The sequence below is a fragment of the Bubalus bubalis genome, chromosome 15 (assembly GCF_019923935.1).
Source record: "Bubalus bubalis isolate 160015118507 breed Murrah chromosome 15, NDDB_SH_1, whole genome shotgun sequence".
NCBI lineage: Eukaryota > Metazoa > Chordata > Mammalia > Artiodactyla > Bovidae > Bubalus > Bubalus bubalis.
The window spans coordinates 4,392,888-4,411,157 of NC_059171.1; the positions used below are offsets into that span (position 1 = coordinate 4,392,888).

Consider the following 18,270-nt stretch of genomic DNA (forward strand, 5'->3'; position numbering starts at 1 on the left):
TGTCTTACAGGTTTCAAAATATAGGTCTTTCACCTACCTGTTTAACTGGATTACCAGCTATTTTATTATTTCTGATGCAATTGTAAATGATACTGCTTTCTTGATTTCACTTTCTGATAGTTTTTTATTAGTGTATAGAAATGCCACTGATTTTTAGGTTGATTTTGTATTCCACAACTTTACTGAATTCATTTATTAGTTCTGAACAGTGAAATGAAAGTGTTAGTCATTCAGTCATGTCTGACTCTTTGAAACCCCATGGACTGTAGCCTGCCAGGCTCCTCTGTCCATAGAATTCTCCAGACAAGAATACTGGAGTGGGTAGCCTTTCCCTTCTCCAGGGGATCTTCCCAACCCAGGAATTGAACCTAGGTTTCCTGCATTGCAGGCAGATTCTCTACCATCTGAGCCACCAGGGAAGTCCTTATTAGTTATAACAGGGTTTTCTTTTTGGTGGAGTCTTTAGGGTTGTAGCAGCTTTTTTGACAGAGTCTTTAAGGTTTTCTACATAAAGTATAATGTTATCTGCAGATGGTGATGGTTTTGCTTCTTTTTGATTTGGATGCTTTTCATTTATTTTTCTTGGCTAGGACTTCCTATACAATGATGAATAAAATAACAAGGGGGCATCCTTGCCTTGTTCCTGATCTTAGAGAAAAAGTTTTCCGCTTTTCACAATTATGATGTTAACTGTGGGTTTATTATGCAAGTCTTCATTATCTTGAGATTCACTCCCTTTATACTCACTTTGTTGAGAACTTTTATCATAAATGTTGAATTTTGTCAAATGGTTTTCCTACATCTGTTGGGATGATAATATTTCTTTTATCTTTTGTCTGGTTAATATGGTGTATCACATTGATTAATTTGGGGATGTTGAATGCTCTTTGTATCTTTGGAATAAATCCCCGTTGATTATGATTTATGACCCTTTTAATGTGTTTTTGAATTCAGTTTGCTAATATTTTGTTGAAAATTTTTGCATCTATGTTCATGAAAGACACTTCTGTGGTGACGTTGTCCAGGTTTGATGTTAGAGTAATGCTGGGCTCATAAACTGACGCCCTCCCGTCTTCAATCCTTTGGAAGAGTTTGAAAAGTATAGGTTTTAAATCTTTCAATTTTTGATAGAATTCACTAGTGAAGTCATCTGATTTACTTTAGCCTTTACTATTTCTTTCTTTCTACTGACTGTAGGCCTTGTTCTTTTCCTTTTTCTAATTTCTTTAGGAGAGAGTTGTATTGTTTCAGATTTCTCTGCTTAATTGAGACAGACTTGAATTGCAATGAATTTTTGTCTTAGAACCACTTATGCTCCATGTCATAGATTTTGGATATTTTATGCTTGTCTCTATGTATTCTCTATTTTTTCTTTGATTTTTGATAACCCATTGATTATTCCATAGCATATATTTTAATCTCCACATACATGCACCTTTTCCAGTTCAGAATGTTCTAATTGTATCTATCAAGTCAATCTGGTTTAGTGTGCCATCCAAGGTCTGTGTCTCCTTACTTATTTTCCATCTGCTTGATCTATCCATTGATGTAGGTGGGGTGTTAAAGACCCTGCTTTCATTGCATTGCTGTCAATTTCTCCCTTTATGTCCATTAATATGTGCTTTGTATATTTGAGTGCTCTTGTGGTGGGTGCATATATATTTATAAATGTTATATTTTATTACTGGATTTCTCCTTTATCAATAATATGATGCTCTTCTTTGTTCTTTATTGCTGTGTTTATCTTAGCGTCTATTTGTCTGATATGAGCATAGCTACACCAGCATTCCTTTCCTTTCCATTTGAGTGGACTAGCTTCTGCATCCCTTTACTTTCATTCTGCATGTCCTTACTTTTAAAGTGAATCTCTTATAAAAAGCATATAGATGAGTCTTGTGTCAGTCTTTTTTTTTTTATTTTTCCTTTTTTTCTTCACCTAACCACTCTTTCTTTTGATTGGAGAATGTAGTCCATTTACGTTTAAAATAGTCACTGACATTTTGTTTACATTTGGTGTCTGTTTGCTTGCCTGGTGGCTCAGATGGTAAAGACGTCTGTTTTTCTAGTTGCTCCTGTTTCTTTCTTCTTCCCTGTCTCTCCTCTCTTGTGGTTTGGTGGCTTTCTTCCTTGTTCTGTTTAGATTCCTTCCTCATTTTCTTTTGTGCATTTACTATGAGTTTTTGTTTGTGGTTACTGTGAGGCTCACATATTGCTCCTGTTTTAAATTGATAGCAACTTAAATTTAAACACATTCTAAATGTTTACATTTTTACTCCCTCCCCATCACGTTTTATATTTTTGATGTTTCTTCAACTCTTCCAATTTTAATTGCAATTCTTCTTTGTGTGGATTTCTTTGGGTTCATTCTATCTGGGATGTTTTGGGCTTCCTGCACCTGAATATCTACATTTTTCCTCAAAACAATAATTTTGTTATTATTTCTTCAAATACATTTGCTGCCACTTTCTCTTCCTGTTCCTTTCATGAGAACCCTATAACGAGAATGTATTCCACTTAATGTTGTCTCAGTTTCCTTCAAGAATTTTAACTTTTTAATTTTTTTTCTTTTTGCTGCTCTGTCTGGATGATTTTCATTGGTTTGTCTTCCAAGCCAGTGATTCATTCTGCTGCTTCATCCAGTCAGCTGTTGAGTCTCCCTAGTGTATTTTTTCAGTTTAGCTATCATATTCTTAAGTTCCAAAACTTCAGACCTTTCTTATATTTTCTATCTCTTTGTTGAAAATGTTGCCATGTTTTACATTCTTTATCTGAATTCATTATCTTTATGACCATTACGTTAACGTCTTTATCAAGTAGATGCTTATCTCCATTTTATTAATGCTTATCTCCATTTTATTAATTTGTCTAAAGTGTTTTCTTGTTCTTTCATTCAAAATATATTTCTCTGAATCCTCATGTTGCCTGATTCTTTGCTTGTTTCTGTGTGTAAGATGAAACTGCTGTCTCTGCCAGTCTTGAAGGAGCAGTCACGGGAAGACTAGGAGTGTGTTGTGGTCTGTCTGTGCAGTGCTTTGGTGCCAAGATCTGTCTGTGTTTCAGCCTCATAGGGCCCAGAAATGCCAGGAGTTGAGTGGGATTCTTTGTGTGACATGCACACACCTTCCAGGATCAGTGCTATGGGGGCTGCAGTAAAGCTGTTCCAGGCCTGGGTGAGCACGGCCACCAGATCTGGTGGAGCAGGGGTTGCTATGAATGGCCTTGAGACTGGGCCAAGCCTGTTCACCAGTTCTGGTGAGAAAAATAAATTTCTTTTTTTGAGGATCCATGTATCATCCTGGATTCTCATTCTATGAGCGATTTCTAGCCATAATAATTAGTCTAAAGGCTTAAATAACAATAGTTAATTATTTTATTCATAACTTTTATAAGGCCATAAGTTAATTTACTTATGTACATTAGATACTTATTTTAAAACCAAAACCCTTATAGTTATATTTGGAATGGATGACCAATGAGTACCTATGCTATAGCACTGGGAATTCTGCTAAAGGTTATGTGGCAGCTTGGATGGGAGGGGAGTTTGGGGGAGAATTGTTCAGTTGCTAAGTCATCTCTGACTCTTTAAAACCCTGTGAACTGAGCATGCCAGGCTTCCCTGTCCTTCATTGTATCCCTGAGTCTGCTCAAACTCTTGTCAACTGAGTTGGTGATGCCATCCAGCCATCTCATCCTCTGTCGCCCCCTTCTCCTCTTCCCCTCAATCTTTCCCCGCATCAGGGTCTTTTACAATGAGTCAGCTTTAACATCAGCCCTTCCAATGAGTATTCAGAGTTGATTTCCTTTAGGATTGACTGGTTAGATCTCCTTGCAGTCCGAGGGAATCTCAAGAGTCTTCTCCAGCACCACAGTTCAAAAGCATCAATTCTTTGGTGCTCAGCCTTCTTTATGGTCCAACTCTCACATCTATACATGACTATGTGGGGGAGAATATTTAATCAGCTATATTCTAATACAAAATCAAAAGTTTAAAATGAAAAGAAAAGAAAATCTTTAAAAAAATAAAGAAAATCAATAAAAATTTATAATAAGACATACATATATATAAAACAAAAACCCTTATTTTTGATTACTAAATGATTACTGTGAAATTGCTGACATTATATGTGAATGATGGTTTAAATTTACTTTAAAAATTCGGTATTGAAGATAAAATAATGTGACCTTTGTAGTGATACTTTGAATACAACTTTGAGTGGAATACAGAATGGTGGTAAAAAAATAATGATCTTAGTAATTTAGGAGACATACAAATTAAAATACATTTGGAGTTGGTTATGTTACATAAAGAACACATAATTACATTAAACAAATGCAATCATGTGATTTCTACTGATTTACACAAACTGAGCTGTATCACATTTTATAAATATTTTATGTTTATTAAGTGAAAGTCTCTCAGTTGTGTCCAACTCTTTGCAACCTCATGGACTATACAGTCCATGGGATTCTCCAGGCCAGAACACTGGAGTGGGTAGCCTTTCACTTCTCCAGAGGAAAATCCCAACTCAAGGATCAAACCCAGGTCTCCGCATTGCAGGCAGATTCTTTACCAGCTGAGACACAAGGGAAGCCCAGTTCTGGAATGCAAAGTCAAGTGGGCCTTAGGAAGCCTCACTATAAACAAAGCTAGTGGAGGTGATGGAATTCCAGTTGAACTATTTCAAATCCTAAAAGATGATGCTGTGAGAGGGCTGCACTCATTATGCCAGCTAATTTGGAAATCTCAGCAGTGACCACAAGACTGGAAAAGGTTAGTTTTCATTCCAATCCCAAAGAAGGGCAATGCTAAAGAATGCTCAAACTACTGCACAATTGCACTCATCTCACTTACTAGTAAAGTAATGCTCAAAATTCTCCAAGCCAGGCTTCAACAATACATAAACCATGAAGTTCCAGATGTTCAAGCTAGGTTTATAAAAGGCAGAGAAACCAGAGATCAAATTGCCAACACCTGTTGGATCATTGAAAAAGCAAGCGAGTTCCAGAAAAACATCTATTTCTGCTTTATTGACTATGCCAAAGCCTTTGACTGTGTGGATCACAACAAACTGTGGAAAATTCTTCAAGAGATGGGAATACCAGACTGTCACCTTACCTGCCTCCTGAGAAATCTGTATGCAGGTCAAGAAGCAATGGTTAGAACTGGACATGGAACAACAGACTGGTTCAAAATTGGGAAAGGAGTACATCAAAGTTGTATACTATCACACTGCTTATTTAACTTATATGCAGAGTACATCATGCAAAATTCCAGGCTGGATGAAACACAAACTAGAATCAAGATTGCTGGGAGAAATATCAATAACCTCAGATATGCAGATGACATCACCCTTATGGCAGAAAGCAAAGAAGAACGAAAGAGCCTCTTGATGAAAGTGAAAGAGGAGAGTGAAAAAGCTGGCTTAAAGCTCAACATTCAGACAACTAAGATCATGGCATCCAGTCCCATCGCTTTATGGCAAATAGATGGGGAAACAATGGAAACACTGAGAGACTTTATTTTTGGGGCTCCAGAATCACTGCAGATGGTGATTGCAGCCATGAAATTAAAAGACGCTTGCTCCTTGCAAGAAAGTTATGACCAACCTAGACAGCATATTCAAAAGCAGAGATATTACTTTGTCAACAAAGGTCTGTCTAGTCAAAGCTATGGTTTTTCCAGTGGTCACGTATGGATGTGAGAGTTGGACTGTGAAAAAGGCTGAACGCCGAAGAATTGATGCTTTTGAACTGTGGTGCTGGGAATCTTGAGATTCCCTTGGACTGTAAGGGGATCAAGCCAGTCAATCATAAAGGAGATCAGTCTTGAATGTTCATTGGAAGCACTGTTGCTGAACCTGAAACTCCAATACTTTGGCCACCTGATGCAAAGAACTGACTCAGTGGAAAAGACCTTGTTGTTGGGAAAGATTGAAGGTGGGAGAAGGAGACGACAGAGGATGAGATGGCTGGATGGCATCACTGACTTGATGGACGTGAGTTTGAATGAACTCCGGGAGTTGGTGATGGACAGGGAGGCCTGGCATGCTGTGGTCCATGGGGTCACAAAGAGTCAGATGTGGCTGTGCGACTGAGCTGAACTGAACTATGTTTATATGGTCAGAAAACCACACTACGAAATTTTTCTGATGAATTTTATTTTGAACTAAAAAGACAATATAAGTATGTTACCATATAGTCTCCCTTTGCCACCTATCATCAGTTGAATTTTAGAAATTTTGAGCTTTTGAAGAACTACTTTGCAAATCCTTTTAATGTTGATTACATTTTGCTCAAAAGTAATTGGAAACCTCTCATTGGAATGTTCCACAAAATTCAAGTTTTGAGTTTTTAAAGAATTTCCATATTAAAAGAAAATCTTACAAATGAGAAGACAAATTCTTACAGAAGCAAAGGACTGGAGTAGATAAACAATGAATGTTATAAAGATGTACATGATTTAATATTGATTTTTCTATGACAATGTTTTGAAATAACTCAACTTGGCTAAAAGCCTTTTGATGGGGCTTCTATTTATAATTAGATAGTTGTATTTTATACCAGAATGAAAACAAATTGAGAATGCTTGTGGTTGGATGGCATCTACATTTGCTGGAACAGTCAAAAGGACATTAGACATGTTGGAGAAGTTTTAACTTATTAAAAAAAATATGTCAGGAAAAGTACCTTATGAATGGTAAAAAGACAGTACCTATGAAAATATTTGGGCTAATATATTTACACATATCAGTGTAAAAATTGATATGTGTAAGAATTGAGACTGTTTTCCACTAATAATTATTACTGATATTATTTCCCTCAACACCTATAGAAGTATTTTGTCAATTAAAATTGGGAACAAAGACAATATTTATATCTGTTTACAAAATCCTTAGCACAGTTCCTGGCACGTTCTGTACGTTCAATAATTATTTGATAAATGAAAATGAATGATTCGTAACATCTCTATTTTCTTCATAATATAAACACTGGAAGTAATAGACATAAATCAAAATAAGCATCCAAGTATATATGCCTCGAAGGAGGCAATGGCACCCCACTCTTACCTGGAAAATCCCATGGACGGAGGAGCCTGGTAGACTGCAGTCCATGGGATCGCTAAGAATCGGACACGACTGAGTGACTTCACTTTCACTTTTCACTTTCGTGCATTGGAGAAGGAAATGGCAACCCACTCCAGTGTTCTTGCCTGGAGAATCCCAGGGATCGGGGAGCCTGGTGGGCTGCTGCCTATGGGGTCGCACAGAATCGGACACAACTGAAGTGATTCAGCAGCAGCAGCATATATGCCTACTTTTTTTTTTCTTACTTCAGTTTCTATTGGGGTTAAAAGCAGTTTGAATCTGAATAAGGCATACAATGATCAGATTTACCAGTTAATTAGTAATAAGTTCAAGTTTCCATTTTCATTTGTCCTTGCAGACGGGGCCTGGGAGCGTCAGGGTGTTTTCTGGTAACAAATGGGAATCTGGCCAACCAGTGATCTTTGCATTAGCATTCTAGTGACAGAGGCCGGCGTGCCATAGAGCTGTGTCAGAGCCAATTTATGAAACTAGATCCAGAGGCTCATTAAAACGGTCACAATTCAGTGACTGCCTGGTAAAATTAGACTACAGTTTCATTCCCATAACAGAGAATATTTTAACATGCTATTAAGGATATACATCAAGTATGAAAACTAGCTTTGAATCTGTGAAGGGAAAAACAACAAGATTAGAAAGCCATTTCCTTTTGTGCGGAATTGGTTCCACTCTCAGATTTAGGCTTAAAGTGCTTCAGATGGTCATTTTTAGAACATACGTTTACCTCGGCAAATCTGGTGCATTTTTCTCTCAGAGTAAAAGCACTTTGGTAAAGAATCTGCCTGCGATGCAGGAGACCCGGGCTTGATTCCTGGGTCTGGGATAGAAGGGATAGGCTACCCACTCCAGTGTTCATGCCTGGAGAATCCCATGAACAGAGGAGCCTGATTGGTTACAGTCCATGGGGCACAAGTGTCGGACACGACTTCGCAACTAAGCCAAGACACGTCAAGCAGCTCAGTTGAAAGTCAAGTTTGTTTCCCCATTGCTGCCAGCCAGATCTCCCTGCAGCATTCTTTTATCATACATCTTCCACAGCTCCTGGGGGTTCAGAATATATTATTCTACAGGTCTTTCCTCAGTCAAACCAGGTTTAAGCAGCTAAGAAATATGGCATCCAAAGTCTGGTTAAGAGCAATGCAATAGTACAGAAAATTCTAGAACATGAATCTGGTGCAGTGCCCAACTCTCAGCCATCTCTCATGGGGCAGGGGCACGGTACCCCCTCTCTTACTAGTTCAGTGCCTGGCACCTGCGCCATGTTCAATAATAAAGACGAGAGTGAAATGAGCTAACGATATTATTAGGAAAGCCATTTAATTTCTCGATATCTCAAACATCTATATACATGACACAGAAATAAAGACCCCCTGCTCTGCTTATTTCACAGGATGGGCTGAGGCTCTAAACTAATAATAACTGCAAAGGCACTTTTTAATGGTATAGTGCTTATAGTAGGGTAAGGTATGGTTTTATGCATTCATTTGTCAAACATAACAGACTATTTTCTTTACCTCCTGAATTTTTATTCAATGGAACGGTAATGAATCCCTAAATCTTCCAAATGTGAACAATAAAAGACTCTGAATGACTTTTCCTGGCAGTCTATATGCCATGGATGAATTATTTAAACTTTTATTTAAACCTGAGGAAAGAAAGAAACACAAAACAATCCCAAGAGTAAAGATGCTACTTTTAATTAATTTCTTTAGAAAAATATCTCTTTTCATTTTTCCTCATCTACAAAAAAAAAAAAACAAAAACAAGCAAAAACACCTTGATAATGTGGGTGCCTTATTATCAGTTAGAGGTCACTTCAATATCAAGCATAAATTTCTCTAGAAGTAACAGATGCCATCAGGGTTCACTGTTGGCAGGGATAAGTAACGAGTATTTGTTTATTGTAGTAGTATAATTCAAAATGTTAAATTATCTTTCCAAAAGGGATATTCTAAATTGAAAACACAGCAAATAAATAAATGGGAAATATTTTTGCATATATTTCAGGGTATCTCATAAACCAATGTTCAGAGGCATTCTGTTCTGTTGGATGTTAACAAGTGTGCTGTCCAAAAACTTATCTCTCTCTCTCTCATATGCATTTGAATTAAACACCATGGGATGTTTCTTGCTTCCAGAATCTTTTTCCTTTAATATGCATTACAAATATCTGAGAAAGAGAAATATTATCACATTTTTACCAAATTTATTTTACCATGACTTGTTTATTTGGCAACATTCTTATTAACACCTTCCAGAACATTGTTTAGATAAACACCACTTTAGGAAGTGCTCTGACAAAGCGTGTTTGGCTGGACACTGACGACCGATGCAAGAACACAACCTGTGGCTTGTATGAATTTGGTTAACCAGTGGACTCCTAGAGCACGTACAATACCAACAGCTCTGTTCAGGACACTGAAGAGCCTGCAAAGCTGAGCCATGACTACCCTTTAGAAGGCCAAAGTCAAAGGGACAAACACTCAGTGGTCAGTTCTGAGAGAAGGATGTAATGAAGTAAAACGGGGAGTGCAAAGGAGAGTCACATCTGTTTGGGTGCAGAATTGGAGGTATCTTCCCAAGAGTCCAAAGCATCAAATTATCGAATGCTTTTACTCTTGTCTTTAGTAGTACCCTAACAAGAATTGGCCAAATAAATATGTTTGCGTGTGTTGGATATCCTTTTCAGGGGTGATGCTTTGGAATGGTACCGGTCTCCCATTTGCCTCATCTCATTTACCTCAAACCAGAATAGGCTCAGCTCATTGACTTTTTTCAGTTTTGTGAGTTTATAGCATATTTCTCTCATGGTATTAGCTTCATTTATTTAGTTTAAAAATAAAGAAGAAAATTGATTAGATTTTGGAACCCTTAATATACTTCAAGCAATTTACTGTGAAAAGACATAGTTAGCAACCCAAAGGGATATGTTTCAATTGTTTGAATCTGAAATTTAATAGTAGAAGGATCATTTTAGAGTTAATTTGAATTTTTTCACATTTTTTCATGCTCATTTGAAATATTAAAACTTCAAAGGAGACATAGGATCTGTTCGATCAGCTTCATAATTGGTTCTTACCGAGGTTCATAATGTCACATGACAAAGTGCAAATACCTCTTCTCCCTCCATGTAGAGGTCTGCAACCTCCAGTCATCTCCTGAAAGAAAGTGATAGTTGCTCAGTGGCGTCCAACTCTTTGTGACCCCATGGACTGTAGCTCACGTGGCTCCTCTGCCCATGTAGTTCTCCAGGCAAGAACACTGGCACGGATAGCCATTACCGTCTCCAGGGGATCTTCCCAGCCCCGGACTTGAACCCAGGTCTCCTGAATCACAGGTGGTTACTTTACCATCTGAGTCACCAGAGAAGTTCCAGGCATAGATAAAGCTTTAAATCCGTTTAGCTGCACTGTCCTTACACCTGGACAGGGTTGGAGGGGGGGGCGGGGCTTGTCTCTACACAGGTGTGATATATGGTGAACCTGTTACTGACTAGTGCTCTTGACCTCTTTAATCAATACAAATCGATCAGAGACCAGACAAGCAATTCTGGCAAAGCTTTATTGGGCCCATCATCCAGCACGAGGCAGAGAAAAACAATGAACAGGTTCTCTTGTTGCTTCCCTGCCTGCTTGCTCAGGGGATGCAAGTTGCTTCCTTCTACTGGGTGAGGGTAGGAGTGTGTTCAGAGGTTGGGCTGGAGGGGTGGCTTAGGTGGGTTGCCCACTCCTTTGGTGGCATTTGTGCAGAGATCCTGTGCAGCACTCTGCTTTTGCTTCTGACCCCCAGCTTTTGCTCCCTACTCTTCAAAATTGGTTTTGGGCTTTGTTGGTCTTCTTGTATCTTTTTGTCCAGAATTTGCCCCAACTGTGCATGCATACAGTTATTTTTCAGTTCAGTTCAGTTGCTCAGTCATGTCCGACTCTTTGCAACCCCATGGACTGCAGCACGCCAGGCCTCCCTGTCCATCACCAACTCCCGGAGTTTACTCAAACTCATGTTCATCAAGTTGGTGATGCCATTCATCCTCTGTCATCCCCTTCTCCTCCTGCCGTCAATCTTTCCCAGAATCAGGGTCTTTTCTAGTGAGTCAGCTCTTAGCATCAGGTGGCCAAAGTATTGGAGTTTCAGCTTCAATATCAGTCCTTCCAATGAACACTCAGGACTGATTTCCTTCAGGATGGATTGGTTGGATCTCCTTGAAGTCCAAGGGACTCTCAAGAGTCTTCTCCAACACCACAGTTCAAAAGCATCAATTCTTCGGTGCTCAGCTTTCTTCACAGTCAAACTCTCACAGCCATACATGACCACTGGAAAAACCATAGCCTTGACTAGACTGACCTTTGATGGCAAAGTAATGTCTCTGCTTTCTAATATGCTGTCTAGGTTTCCTTCCAAGGAGTAAGCGTCTTTTAAAATCATGGCTGCAGTCACCATCTGCAGTGATTTTGGAGCCCAGAAAAATAAAGTCAGCCACTGTCTCCACTGTTTCCCCATCTATCTGCTGTGAAGTGATGGGACTGATGCCATGATCTTAGTTTTCTGAATGCTGAGCTTTAAGCCAACTTCTCTTTAGTTCTTCTTCACTTTCTGCACTTGTTTTTAGCCCCTTATAATTTCTGTAATTTGTTGCTTGAGGAGACATTTGTCTAGGTGCCAACGCTGCAGCACGGCCACAAAGGGCCCAGGTCTCAGCCTATCTCAAACCCAAGCAGAAACTCTTCAGGAGACTTCTGTTGCATAATGCTTGTCTAGTTTTATCAACGCCCTCTACAAGAATATGATTTTAATTCTCCGATAATACAGTCCATCACCTTGGTATATAAGTACCTCAATATATACTTTTGCATAACAAGTAGGAATTTAACTAGGATTTTTTTGACCCATTTCAAAAGCATTTGTTGCGATGATGAAATCTACATTCTTTTTTGAGGGTAATGTAAGATTTTTTAATGTTGGTACTTACTGAGAATCTTTGCAAACTCGGGAATTTAAGAAAAGCCACTTCATTTTTTGTATCTCAGCCTTTTGTTCCAAAGTTCCTGTCTTGTGAGAGTGGCAGAAAATTGGACCTTGGTCATTCTTCCTCTGGTCCCTCCTGTGGGTGACTTGTACAGCCCCAGCACAGTCAGGGAAGGAAGTCTTGGGAGGTCTCTTTGCAGCTGACCACAAAGTTCAGGGTCCAGAGGCTATTTACACTGTCTGGAGGCTTTCTTCAAGGCCAGCAGCTTTTGAGATAGACAAACCTGAACTTTGCCTTCCAAATAAGATGGGTTGTTCCAAAACCACAGTGAAATCTTGTATCAATAAAGCTAAACACAAAGGAAACACTCACTCATCCAGACCCTGGCCATGCTTTATGTTCCTTGATTTCCTGAGCTCACTCCCACTGTTCCTGCTCCCCTGTCTACATCCAGCCCCTCTCACACGCATCCTTGTCCACTAACGCCAGGACATGGATGATCTTTACTATAGCCATGTAACATACATAAATTTCCATATTTAATCATACATTTATAAACATTCAAAGGAAAATGATGCATTTGAACACTATTCAGTGTTCAGACTTTATCCAGTGTCTATAAGAAAAAAAGATTTTTTGCACCTGATGTCTGAAATTGCTGAGTAACAACCTCTCATAAAGCATCTCCGTGGTATGTTGGGCTCCCCGGGTGGCACTAGTGGTAAAGAGTCTGCCTGCCAAAGCAGCAGTTGCAGGTTCAATTCCTAGGTTGGGAAGATCCCCTGGAGTAGGAAATGGCAAACCTCTCCAATATTTTTGCCTGGGAAATCCCACAAACAGAGGAGCCTGGCAGGCTCTTTCCCATGAGCTGTAGCCTCCCAGGTTCTTCCATCCCTGAGATTTTCCAGGAAAGAATAATAGAGTAGGTGGCCGTCTCCTTCTCCAGGGGATCTTCCCAACACAGGGATGGAACCTGTGTCTCCTGCACTGGCAGGCCGATTCTTTACTACTGAGCCGTCAGGGAAGCACTCCATCGTATGTAGTTAGTTAGTGTTAGTCACGCAGTTGTGTCTGACTCTTTGCAACCCCACGGACTGTAGCCCATCAGGCTTCTTTGTCCATGGAATTCTCTTGGCAAGAGTCTGGAGTGGGTAGCCAGTCCCTTCTCCAGGGGATCTTCCTTACCCAGGGATCGAGCCGGGTCTCCTGCCTTGGCAGGCAGATTCTTTACTGTCTGAGCCACCAGGGAAGCTGCCCCACTGTATGGATCCACCATCAAACTCAGAGCCACTAGCTACAGATGATTTATAAAATGGATGTTACAATACTTGTTTTGATAGTCTTAAGTCTCTCTCTCTTTTTTTTTTAATTTACTTATGAGAATTGTTTTTTTGTTTGTTTGTTTCAGTTCAAAAGTAAAGAATTCTAAGATAGAAATACAATAGTGTGTCTAATGATATTTCCTGGATATGTACCTCTACCATCATTACAGAGCTTATAAAAATAACAAATCTTCATTTGTTTCACTCACTTTTTTGTTCCAACTCTGTCATATGTGAAGGGTTAGACAGCCTAGATCTTTGTTGGGCCTTATTCCAAATTATATGAGTCAGTGTCTTCCTAATTCATTCTCAGGACTGTTTTTTACTCAGAATCCAAAGTTATTTCCCACTCAAATCAGATGAAAATTTCCAACTGGAGGCTCTAATAATCTTCTCCCGTCTAGTAATCCATCCTCCCAACAGCTCTTTTCTTCTATTTACCCACTCACCATCTCTACTGAAATCCTTATTCACCAAAATCCACTGCCCTGACCTGAATATTTATCAACACACACCTTACTACCTTTGTTATCATTTTCTTTTATAATTTTGTATTAATTATTATACAAATTAAATTTTTGGATAGACATTAAATATAAATATATGAAGAAAATTAAATATTTATATAAAATTTATATTCAAAATAAAATTTATAACATATTTAAGTTATACAGTGTGATGCTATATTATAAACTTACTTCCTCTATCCAGTTTAAGAAATAGCACATTATGATTAACTTTGAAGTCCTTTAGATATCCTTCACAAGTCCCGTATCCTCATCTGCCCCTTTAGAGGCAACCTTCATCCTGAGCTCATTTGCTTATTTCTGCTTGCTTTTCTTAGTTTTATCATGTGTATTTTCATTCCCATGCAGTGTATTGTTTAAGTTTGTATTTTTATCAACATAAAAGGATTCAGTCTGCCACTGTTCTTCCAGGATATCATCTTTTGCTCAGTGTTATGTTCCTGATTCTTCAGTACATCAGCGTTGTAGCCAATAGCTCTGTGTTTCTCTCTCTCTACCCCCTACTCTTTCCTGCTTTGTAGTATGCTGATGTGTAAATATATCACAAAATTCTTTTATCCAGTTATCTGCCAATGAATGTTTGTGTTTTTCTATGAATTTTTTACTGTACTGCAATAAACATTCTTACAAGATACACACATCCAAGAGTTTCTATATGTGCGTGCCTCCTGGTTCACAGGACTTAGCATTTTATGTGTATTATAAACTACTAAATTATTTTCTAAAATAGTTTCACTAATTTATGCTTATAGTCACAATGTATACAAGTTTGACTTGCTCCAAAGCCTCATCAACTTTTGATATTGTCAGACTTTGTAAACTATTGTAAATCCAGTGGGCATCAGTTATATGTCATTGTGGTTTTGCTTGCATTTACCACTTCTACTGAGGTTGAGAATATTTTCATGTGTTTATTCAGCGTTCATATTTCCTCTTCTGTAAAGTGCCTTAACCAATTTTTGCCCAATTTTCTATTTGGTGGTTTGTCTCTTTTTCTTCTTACTTGAATGCTTTATATATTCCTGAAACAAATCTTTCATCAAGGATTTCTTTATCTAATTTGTGACTCTTCATTTTTAATGTGACTTGAATGGGCAGAAGCACTTGATTTTTAATGCAGTAGAATCTATCATTCCTATGTTTTAAGGCTAGTGCTTTTTATGTCTGGTTTAAGATTATCCTTCTATACTCTGATCTCATAAAGATATTCTGCTGTATTTCCTCCTAAAAGTTTTATATTTTGCCTCTTACATTTAGGTTTTTAATCTAATAAGTAATCTATTTTTAACAGATTTTAATAGATTTTAATTATTTTAATTAGAGGTCCAATTTCATATATTTCCTTGCTACAATAACCAGTAACCAAAAATAAACAATAACAACCAATAACCGATTGTTACAGCATCAGAAGTCTATCTTTTACTCACTCGTCAGCTGAACCGGCTCTAACATAATTTAAGTATTTCATCTACTTGTAAGTTAGTTTGTGGGGTCTCTAGTCTGTTCCATTGGTTTGTTTTCTCTTTTTGTATCAAAACTGCTCTCTTCATTATTACAGCTTTAAAATAAATCCTGATACGGCAAATTTGCCAGCTTTTGTTTTCAAGTATATTATGGATATTTTGATGTTTTGCTCTATCATATAAATTTTAGAATCAGCATGTCAAATGCCCCATAGACATGAAAAGAGTATTTGGGGATTTTATTGTGAACACGTAGAATCAATATATCAACTTGAGGAGAATTGATAAATTTATTTATCAAGCCTTCCAAATTCTCTTTTTATGTAAAATAACTGTAAAATCTCCCAATACAGAGTTATAATTTTCTTCATAAACATCTTTCAAATTTTATAATGTATTTATCCCTTGGTACTTATATGTTACACAAGTGGCATCCTTTAAAATCATATGTTTAAATATGTATTGGCATGTAGGAACGTGCAATTAAATTTTGTATATTGGCTTTGAATACAAGAAACTTGTAAAAACTCTTTTAATTGTAGTAATCTGTGGATGCTTCAGAGTTTTTTTGTGGACCCACATGTTATAAGCAATTATGACAGTTTAAGTTCTTCTTTTCCATTTCTGATATTGTTTTCCTGTCTTACTTCACTGTCTACAATATCCAGTACAGTGTTATATAGAGATGGTGGTAGTAAAAGCCTTTGTAAATCCCTTGATCTTAAAGAAAATGTGCCCATTGACCCACTATTAAGTATGGTGTTTACTGTGGATTGTATATTGATATTCTTTGGCAGGTGGAAGAGGCTTCCTTCTCTTCCTAGTTAAGGATTTCCCCACATATGGCTGTTGACTTAGATGGGCAAGCATTTCCTATCCTTCAGTGTGGGCCCTGCCTCCTGTCCCCTCGGATTCCCAAGGACATGAGAACGAACGCTCGAGTTCTGGTTTCAGCAGACGTCTTCAAGACCAAGCCGGGCTCAGTGTTCCATCTCCATTGGCTTGCCACGCCCACTCAGATGTAGGCTTCCGTGAATGCCTTACTTTGATGTTAGCCCAATGTGTTTTTTAAAAGAGATAACATTATGCTATTTGAAGCAACATGATTAGAATTGGAGATTGTCATACTGAGTGAAGTAAGTCAGACTGAGAAAGATGAATATCATATGAAATCATTTATATGTGGAATCTAAAAAATGTGTACAAATGAACCTATTTACAAAACAGAAATAGCATCACAGATGTGTAGAAAGCAAATTTGTGGGTACCGAGCGGGAAGAGGGCAGGCAAATTGAGAGACTGGGATTGACATCTACACACTACTATATATAAAATCAATAACAACAAGGACCTACTGTACAGCACAGGGGACTCCGCTGAATCCTCTGTAATGGCCTGTATGGGAATACAGCCTAAACGAGCAGTGGAGAGAGGTATACGCACAACTTTCATTTCATTAGACAGCAGAAACCAGCTCAGCGTTGTGAATTGTCTATACACCAGTGTTAGTTACTTTAAAAGAGATCCATTATTTTCCATCCAGATATGTTGGTTGCTTTTACTGATGGGTGGTCCATCCATCCCAGACAGTGTATGTAGCCCCCTGTATGTAATGCAGGAGACCTGAGTCTGATCCCTGGGTCAGGAAGATCCCCTGAAGAAGAGAATGGAAACCCACTCCAGTATTCTTGCCTGGAGAATCCCATGGATGGAGGAGCCTGGTGGGCTACAGTTCATGGGGTTGCAGAGTCAGACACAACCTGAGTGACTAACACTTCCATTTTTCACTTGTGAGAAATAGAACTTTGCCCTTCTTTTCTGTCAAAATAATGCCCCTCACTTCTTTCAAAGCTTTTCTTAAAGTTCACTTCCTTTAGATTTTCTTTTTTTATCATCCTCTGGAAATGTTAACTTTATTAAATATAACAGTTTATATCACTTCCCAAACCTTTACCACCCAACTTCATAACAGTTTTACACATTTTTAAAAAATATTAAGGTTGGTAATTCATGCAAATGCTCTCTTGTCATGTATTTACTTTAGGCATCTTCTCGTCTTATCTTAGAGACTCTGTTATAGTTTTAGTTCTTGAAAGCAAGCGACATGCTGTCTTTTCCTCAGATCATTCCAGAACTCTGTAATTGAACATGCCAGTTACCGAATGCATCTTGCTGTTCCCTCAGTAAACCTTGTCCGCTCCATAATTCCACCTTTCTAACACTTCTTCTCTGCTTACGTGGAGAAGATATTACCAAAGGGAATGTAACAATTCCTCTCATGAACAAAGCTTCATTCTATGAAAACGTCTATACAGAGACATTCCAGGCAAAACTGCAAATCAGTAGGACATCTCATTCTGCCTCTTTCTTTTATTTAAATTAATTTTTATGGGAGTATACTTGCTTTACAATCATTCTCCCTCTTTCCCTTTACAGTTTTAGTGAGCATTCCTGATCCCTCTACCTTGTCCAATATTTGCTATTTTCGTTGTACTTTGCACCTTCTGATATGTTACATCATTTTCCTATTTGTTATGTTTGTGGTTAACTATCTATGCCCTCCCTCCCCATAGAAGACAAGTCCCACAAGGGCACGGATCTAACACATTTGGTACATGAAATACCTCAAACAGAGCCTGGCCTAGAGTAGGTGCTCAAAAAACACTTGTGAATAAATGAATGTCATATAACATTTCATAGACAAAAAAACAAAAGATAATGCAACATCACGATTTATTTTCACAAATGGTTTAATACTTTCTCAATCAGTGCTATTTTATGTTTTTAGATATCAATATGGCAGGAGAACCAAAACCATACAGACCAAAACCTGGAAATAAGAGGCCCATTTCTGCGCTTTACAGGTGAGTACGCAAGCACTATTTTATGATT

The 18,270-nt window shown here is 38.1% G+C and overlaps 1 protein-coding gene across 6 annotated transcripts in view; it reads left to right on the forward strand.

Moving 5' to 3' along the window:
* The window catches only part of RALYL (RALY RNA binding protein like), an 829,045-nt gene that overhangs the window by 636,093 nt on the left and 174,682 nt on the right, over positions 1–18,270 (forward strand). For all 6 annotated transcript variants that reach the window (XM_044928503.2, XM_025264974.3, XM_044928502.2 and 3 more), the window contains one exon: positions 18,167–18,242. In XM_044928503.2, coding sequence (XP_044784438.1) covers positions 18,167–18,242 — 76 coding nt within the window. The remainder of the gene's footprint in view (positions 1–18,166; positions 18,243–18,270) is intronic.